The sequence below is a fragment of the Chelonoidis abingdonii genome, chromosome 3 (genome assembly GCF_003597395.2).
Source record: "Chelonoidis abingdonii isolate Lonesome George chromosome 3, CheloAbing_2.0, whole genome shotgun sequence".
In the NCBI taxonomy this organism is placed as follows: domain Eukaryota; kingdom Metazoa; phylum Chordata; order Testudines; family Testudinidae; genus Chelonoidis; species Chelonoidis abingdonii.
The window spans coordinates 11,625,759-11,634,331 of NC_133771.1; the positions used below are offsets into that span (position 1 = coordinate 11,625,759).

At 42.9% G+C, this 8,573-nt stretch overlaps 1 protein-coding gene across 1 annotated transcript; it reads right to left on the bottom strand.

Moving 5' to 3' along the window:
* Positions 1 to 787: 787 nt before the first annotated feature.
* Positions 788 to 7,480, bottom strand: LOC116817004 (gallinacin-9-like). Its single transcript, XM_075063422.1, has 3 exons — positions 7,430 to 7,480; positions 3,282 to 3,367; positions 788 to 918 (listed from the first exon to the last, which is right to left on the bottom strand). Exons 2-3 carry the CDS (start codon positions 3,337 to 3,339, stop codon positions 788 to 790), a joined length of 189 nt encoding a protein of 62 aa, XP_074919523.1. The 5' UTR covers positions 3,340 to 3,367; positions 7,430 to 7,480.
* Positions 7,481 to 8,573: the final 1,093 nt, after the last annotated feature.

An 8,573-nucleotide genomic window follows, 5' to 3' on the forward strand; every position in this document is an offset into this window, starting at 1 on the left:
CTCCTCCAGACTTTTGTTTTTCCTGCTTGATTTCTGATTCAAAAATTTAAAAGCAATGTAGACAATGGTAGCTTTGGGCACCAATTCCTTTGTATATATGAAGCTTTGGCAGCATATGGAGGCTTTAAAAGTGCCATTAAGAGGTTTGCGGAAAATTCTTCCAAAGCATGAGCAGCGCATGGTTGCCATAATAGGTCTATGCTGTCCCTGTTGCAAATGATGGGGCGGTGCTGGAGATATTGCTGGGGGCTGTCAGGTATAAGGGGACATTCCCAGTAGCACTGAGCACTACAGAGAATCTGGGCTGCTGCAGGCTGTCCAGGAGCCCAGGTAAGGGTGCTATATGCAATAGAAGCCAATGAGATGTTCTAATACAGGGTTTCTCAAATTGGGGGTTGGGACCTCTCAAGGGGTCGCGAGGTTATTGCCTGGGGGGGTCACGAGCTGTCAACCTCCCCCCCAAACCCCACTTTTCTTCAGCTATTAGAATGGTGTTAAATATATAAAAATGTGTTTTTAATTTATACACGCAGAGGCTTACTATGCAAAAGGGATCACCAGTACAACGGTTTGTGAAACACTGTTCTAATACATGCTGAGGCCACTCCTGCTCCCAGGTGGCCTAGAATGTGAGCAGCACAAAATATGCTTGAAGCCTCCTTTGACCCCTGCCCGTGGCCCACATCTGCTGAGCCTCCAAGAGCATTAAACAACAGCTCAGATGTAGAAAGGAGAGGAACAGGCATTTCTGTTCACACTGCAATGTCTGCCTTGCCGAATCTTGAACTTACCTGCGACAGCACACAAAACGTCCACCACATATGCCAACGACTTTAGAATTGAAGGGACATCTCTTATAGGAGCAGGAACCTCCTCGGTATTTACAGAGCTTGAAGGGATTCTGAGCCTCAGAGAATTCTGCAGAAAGAAAAAGAGTCCGTCATCATTCTGCAGAGCCAGGTAAATAAGCATGGTGATTTCAAGAGGACAGGCATTTCTCATTCACTGACGCTTGGCCAAGTCAGCCCAAAAGATCAAGTCCAAAAATGTATCACAGCTTTAGTGCTGTTGAGATGAGTGTAGTTCTGCGACCTTTCATTGGCTGCCACTAAGAAGAGAATGGAGAAAGTTAATTAAAGAGGGGTGCTGGCCCTTGGGCTGCAGAGTTGAGAACTGTAGCTCTCAGTATGGTGTCTTGTGCTGCCCTCGGCCTTTAAGTGATGGAAAGGAAGCAGCTGCTCAGATCGCCATGTTCTCTAGGTGGCTGCTGTTGTGGGTTTGATTCCCTCTGTCTCTAGCAGCAATGTGCCAGGCAGTATCACAAATGCAATTTGGTGAAGTAGGGTTGAATTGGCTCAGCATCAGGTTGGATGACTACACATTTTTGAAAGAGACAAGCTTGAAAAAATCCCTTCTGGTTTCAATGCATGCCTGTCTATGTTTTTTTCTAAAAATTAGCTTTGAAATAATGTCTTCATGACCAGTTGTCAAGTTTTGGTTACACTCGAAGGGCCTGTTATTCTGAAAATCCAGCCCCAATGTGCACACCCAAAGCTTGTAGAATATTTAGGTTAGAACATTTTGAACTGAAGGTTGTTGGGCAACCTAAACCAGCGGTTCTCAGGACAAATTTATTGGTGGCCTCAGAGTCCGGCCACTAACTCTTGCTGGTGGCCGCTCTCACACTTTTTCCTAAAATACTTAATTAGCTTTAGGAAAACCAAATAAATATGCACATAGACATGGCCAAATCATTTCAATTTATTTATTGCTAGCTAGTAAGTCTGTTATGAAAAGTGATATTGACAAACATATAAGTATCACTTTTACAGGTGGTTTACTCAGTCCTGGCAAGCCTAGGGACAAATTAAGCCCGAAGCCCTGCATCCAGAACCCAAAGCCCCGCAGCTGAAGGACCGGGTCCAGGGATGGAGGCTGAAGCCACGTGGCTGGAGCCTGGGGCCTGCCACTCAGCAGCCATAGCCCAGGGCTGAAGCCCAAAGCTCCTCAGCCAGAGCTTGCTGCCCCACCACCCCAGGGAAGGTGGGGAACTCGCTGGCTGCCTGCTCCTCCAGCGTTGTGTCCCAGGTGTCTTCAGAGGGAGACAGGGCCCAACTCCTGCTGCTGGCCCCAGCAACCAACGCTAGGGCTGTGCATCCAGGAGCTACAGGGAGGAGGAGGGGCTGCTACTTTGCACTCCCCCCCATGACAGCCTAGGTGACTGTGGCCACAAGAAAAGCCTCTGGTGGCCGCATGTGGACATGGTGGCTGTATTTAAGAAACACTGACCTACACAGATACATTGCCATGATTGAAGACACTCTCCCACCCTCCGATTATATAATTTCTTAGAAAGCAGCCAAGCATATAGTAATGATAGATTCTTAGAAACAGTGTGGTTAAGACCCTGAGATGAGAGCCTGCCATTTTAAAGGTCTGGGTTCTGTTCCCACCTGTGTAACCTGCCAGTGGGCTATGATACCTGACTGTATAATACAGTTTGTGGCAGGCACAGAATTATGAACACTAGCCTGCTGCAGAAGTTAATTCACAATCTCCTGCCTCTGAACTCCATGTACGTTATCCTAAACCAAAGTGTATATGGAATCATAGATTATTAGGGTTGAAAGGGACCTCTAGAGATCATCTAGTCCAACCCCCTGCTCAAAGGGGGACCAAATCCCTCCCCCCCTCAAGGATTGAGTTCACAACCCTGCGTTTAGCAGACCAATGCTCAAACCACTGAGCTATCCCTCCTTCTCACACTTTGTTTTATTTATATCACATCCCTCCTCCTTCACATCCCTCCTCCTCACACTTCATTTTATTTATATCCCATTCTGATAGTCAGTTTTGTCATTTTTAGAGTAGCAACTGTGTTAGTCTGTGTCCACAAAAAGAACAGGAGCACTTGTGACACCTTAGAGACTAACAAATTTATTTGAGCACAAACTTTTGTCATTGCCTGTTAGAGGAAGAGTATGTGCAATGCAGGTATAATATGGAGTGGCTTAAGCAGCAAGCCTCAGAAAGATTTGAGAAAAACACTATGGATTTTTTTTTCCACTGGGCATAATTCAGTCAAACATTTTTTTCTTTGGGGGCAGCAAAGACATAATCCAGATCTCTGAACAGTTACCTCTCCAAATTCCATGTAAACTGCAGAGGTACTAGTGCTCCTAAGAAAAAGGTCAGAAACTTGTTTCTAATGGAAAGCATTAGGAAACCTTAGGCTCCCAGAGATCCCTCTTCATCATCCCTCGCTTACATTTATATCTTACCTGGCATGCCCTGAAGCACCAGAAAGAAAATAGCAACCAGCAGATAAAGGATCTTCATGGCAGAAGGTCAGCTGGGAACTCTGTAACTGGACACAGGAGACACCAAGACAAAGAGGAGTCAGAGTCCCTATATATACAGATCATGGGCATATGCTGAATTCTAGAAATATTATTTTAATCCAAATGACATTTATATGTTCTGTAATCTCTTATAATGATTGTTATCTATACAGTTCTCTGAAGATGTCCACGCAGTGTGCAGATGCAGTCAAAAAAGCAAACAGGATGTTAGGAATCATTAAAAAGGGGATAGATAATAAGACTGAGAATATATTATTGCCCTTATATAAATCCATGGTACGCCCACATCTTGAATACTGTTTACAGATGTGGTCTCCTCACCTCAAAAATGATATACTGGCATTAGAAAGTGTTCAGAAAAGGGCAACTAAAAGATAGGGGTTTGGAGAAGGTTGCGTAATAAACCTCCTGTCCCAAACCTGGATTTAGCAATCCAAAATCTGGGGCTTTATTTGAAACTCCCCCACTCACTACCCAGCTTGGTATTCTCGCTGCCACAGGTCAGGATATTATAGGGCCTGACCCCCTTTCCTCTCTTGGTGTCCCCAACCCATTCCTTTGGGGACCCCCAAACCAGACCCCTGGGTCTCTCCTCTCTCTCCTCTCCAGCTTCCCCCCCTTTCCCTGGGTAGCCGGTGGCAATCCATACTTCACTCCTTGATACAACCGGAGAAGGCAATATCTACGCTTCCCCGAGGCTAGGGCATTCACCTAGTCAGCTCACAACAAGAGATTCCCCTCTTTGTCCTGCCAGCCTTTTCTCGCCTGGACAATAGGAAGTGAGACACAGAGTTTGGGCTTTTCCCTCCCCCTTCTGCCTCACTAGAAAGAAACTTCCACAAGGTTTAAAAGAAAACTGTATAGAAAAAAGAAAGAAATATAAACAATATCTTGCATTAAACTCAATACAGGCTTCTTTGCTTATAGAAAATATGATACACAGTCTGATTTAGATAGCCCGATTAAACCAGTCCACAAATCACATACAATGTTAATACAACACAAGCTGCATCTAGCTGATTTACTTTGCTTTCCTTTGTACTCACAGATGTTTAGGAGAAACTTTGAGATAAGATGGAGTTAGAAGAAAGCGTGTCCCTCACAGCCAAGGAAGCAACAAAGACACAGCAATCCACATCTGTACATACAACACAAAGCTCTTCATAGCCGAATTACTTTGCTTTCCTTTGTACTCACAGACTTTTAGTAGAATATTTGAGATAAGAGAGAGTTAGAAGGAAACTTGTTTACCCATAGCCGAGAAAACAACAAAGACCCCAAGTATACAAATTCCCGCCCCTGACTTTAAACAATCCAGTTCTCTGATTGGTCCTCTGGTCAAGTGTTTGGTTACCCTTTCCAGGTAAAAGAAACTTAACCCTTACCTTACCTATCTACTTATGACAGTTGCATATGAGGAAAGATTAAAGAGGCTAGGACTCTTGAGCTTGGAAAAGAGAAGACCAAGTGGGAATATGATAGAGGTATATAAAATCATGAGTGATGTGGAGAAAGTGGATAAGGAAAAGTCATTTACTTGTTCCCATAATACAAGAACTAGAGGTCACCAAATGAAATTAAAAGGCATCAGGTTTAAAACAAATAAAAAAAAATTCTTCTTCATGCAGCGCACAGTCAACTTGTGGAACTCCTTACCTGAGGAGGCTGTGAAAGCTAGGACTATAACAGTGTTTCAAAGAGAACTGGATAAATTCATGGTGGTTGAGTCCATAAATGGCTATTAGCCAGGATGGGTAAGGAATGGTGTCCCTAGCTTCTGTTTGTCAGAGGATGGAGATGGATGGCAGGAGAGAGATCACTTGATCATTGTCTGTTAGGTTCACTCTCTCTGGGGCACCTGGCATTAGCCACTGTCGGTAGACAGATGCTGGCTAGATGAACCTTTGGTCTGACCCAGTAGGGCCGTTCTTATGTACAGCTCCAAAGAAATCATAGATGGATTTTAGAGAGAAACAGTTAGTGAGGCAAAATACATTTCACAAACATGTTTTGTAACTAATTTTTCAGTGTCTTAAATAAGGTTTCTTGTGGTAATCTCTTTCTCCTTAGCCAAAGTAGAGACTAGAGAATTATCACTCATTTACATATTTTATTAGCCAAGGCAAAATTGAAAGCAATTTAGAAACTGCAGAAAGCACAAGAAAGATGGTTGTCTGTTCATGTTTATGAAATTTATAACAATGAATTCCTGATTTGATGCTACAATTTACTAAAAGGTAACAGATCACATCAATTCATTCAAAGCCTTATCACAGCTGTTTTACATAGACAAACTTTACCCTAGTTCTGCATTGTGTTGGGCAGGTAACTTTGATACCAACAGAATCTATGAATCCTTTAGGGCAGATTCTTATCCATTGCTAATCAAAAGTGTTCCCCAGCGGAATTATGGGAGCACCTCTGACAGTTCTAAAAAACAGCTCTAAAGTTACAGTTTAGAAAATCAGACAAGTTACTTAAGATTAAGAATTACAATTCAATTAATTTTCACACTTTATGCTGATAATTATTAAAACAATCTGAATATCTCTAGAATTTTACCAGTATTCTTTGCTCTGTGGCTACTTGAACTAAATATTCAAGGTTAACTAAATATTCAGACAGTGGGATCATTAGCTTGCCAGTCAGTTCAAAGCTTCTTCCTGCTTTTGGGAAAAAAGCTGTCAATTTTTCTCAATGATAAATTCTATATGATATCTAGGTTAAACTCTGAAACACTAAGAGTGTCTCTCAGCTATCCTCTATGGAGGAGACATTTGCTTCTACAAATATTTCTGGACTTTAACACTCATAATTGCATACTGAGCTACCCTAAATTTCTAGACAACTAAGATTCAGTTTGCAAGTGAAAGACATGTATACATCACACATTCTATTACAGAACACTCTGGTTTATCCAACTGGCCTGAGGGATATTCCAAATTTGGATAATCAGGCATTTGGATAAACATAAGGAGTGCTAATGAATTTAGTGCTAAAGCCAGAGGTAGCAGAAGAGGAAGGGGTTACGCTCATTTCCATTTTGCCCCTGCATGCTGTGGTGATGGCAGTTCCCAAGTTGCTGCATGGACAGAGCACAAAGGGAGGCAGAGAGTAGAAGATAGAAAAGGGGAAGAAAAGACAGATGAGAGAGGGGGAAAGAGGGTGAGGAACTGCAGGAGACAGGAGCCTCCGTGGTGTTGCTTGAGCGATTCCTAGCTCTGACAATCCCAGGGGAGTGAGCCAGCCCTACCCCCTCACTATTTCTATTAGCACTTGTGGAGCTAAGGCCTATCAGTGTCCTGACACCCTCAGGAAGCAACAAAAGGGACTCCTGTTTCCTGTGGCTACTCCCCCCACCCGCCTTCTTTCCTTGCCTTTTTCTATCCTCTACTCTCCTCTGCCTCTCTTTGTTCCTCTCCCTCCTGCTCTGGTCTCTTTGCCATGACTCCTGTCCTGTCTCCCTTTGTCCTTTCTCTCCTTGAACGCTTCTCCTTTCAGTCTTTATCTTAACCCACTTCATCTCTTTCTTTCTTCTTTGTTTATGGTTTTTCTTTCCCTCCCCACCTATTGTCTCCCTAATTCTTCCTTTTTTTTCTTGTCCTCATTTCTAACTCTGGAAATCCTCCCAAATCTCAGCTCTCACAGTCCTAAGGTTAGTTCATCAGAGGATGATTAGCTAACATACCACTACACAGGGATCACACTGTGCATTCAGATAACTAATATTTCTGGATAAAGGGAATTCAGATAACTAAATGATATCACCTCAGATAGCTTTAAAATAACTAAGTTTTTTGGGAGGTAAACACAATGAGTGGAATTTTGCTCCTAATCTGCTAAAACTGGCATGAAGAAGCCATGTTCTCCAGCTCTCCATGACAGTGACCCAGGCCAGAATGGTTTCTTCAGATTACTAGAAAGTTCACTCAGGTGGGTCATTCACTCAAGGGGTTATGACAGCTGTGTTCTTCTTCTCTTTCTGGATCTCATAGCCATTCCCCTAGATAGAACTTTAAAAGAGGAGTTAATAGGGTGAGCACAAGGGAAGAGAATTTAGCAGTTACCAGACTAGGGGCGTTCTCTGTAGCCAGGTGATGTCAATCCCACTCGCCGTCTCTCTCAGCTTCAGGAAGTGAGGATTTGACACAAACAGTCTGTTTTATACAGTCTGTGAAGACTTGGATTCTTCTTGACAAAGCTGCTGTGAACCAATCAGAAAGTGACCCCTGCACATGAGAAAGATTTGAAGTTCCAACCACAGTCTGGTGGCTGGAATTCTTGCAATTTCTTTCTGTGTTGGGAAAACTCCATGGTCTTTGCGCAAAATATATTGTGCCATCTCAGATTGTGTAAGACGTGTTAGGCCACAGAGGTTTGTATAAAATATATTGGGACATATAACAGACACCTGCTGATTTAGCTCAAGATCAGCAACTTACTTCTGCAGGCCACTTTCCATAGGCCTCTCTGCCGTGAGGTCCTTGGCCAACTTGACACAACTCTGTGTCCTTCCTCAAGTGGCAGTTTCTCTGTCAGCACTTTGAGCTGCCAGCAGAATTGTCTATTTTGAAGGTTGGAGAGTTTCTTCATGTAAAGCCATTTCACATTCCTTAGTGATTCTGTACATTTTTTCAAAGCGTATAATGCTGCAACATAAAGTCATTTGACTCATTTGCTTGGTTTATTACTGATAATATTGACCAGAATTAAATCAATATTAAGACATAAAAACATAAGAACTTTCATACTGGATCAGACCAAAGGTCCATCTAGCCCAGTATCGTGTCTTCCGACAAGTATCAGAGGGTAGCCATGTTAGACTGTATTCACAAAAACAACAAATTTGGTTGTATCTTAGGGTTTGGCTGTAGACAATTTAGGGTGACCAGATAGCAAGTGAAAAAAATCGGGACGGGGGTGGAGGTTAATAGGTGCCTATGTAAGAAAAAGTCCCCAAAATCAGGACTGTCTCTATAAAACTGGGACATCTGGTCACCCTAAGACAACTGATCATGTGATGTGTCCTGAATAGAAACTGGAGGCATGCAAGTAAATATAGCAGTCCGTAGGTTTCCGGTATAGGGTGGTGTTTATGTGACCATCACTTATTTGCACTGTAGTTTCCTGAAGTGGATCTCTTGTGTGGACTTGTCCAGGCTGAAGTTGATGGTGGGGTAGAAATTGTTGAAATCCAGGTGAATTCTTCAA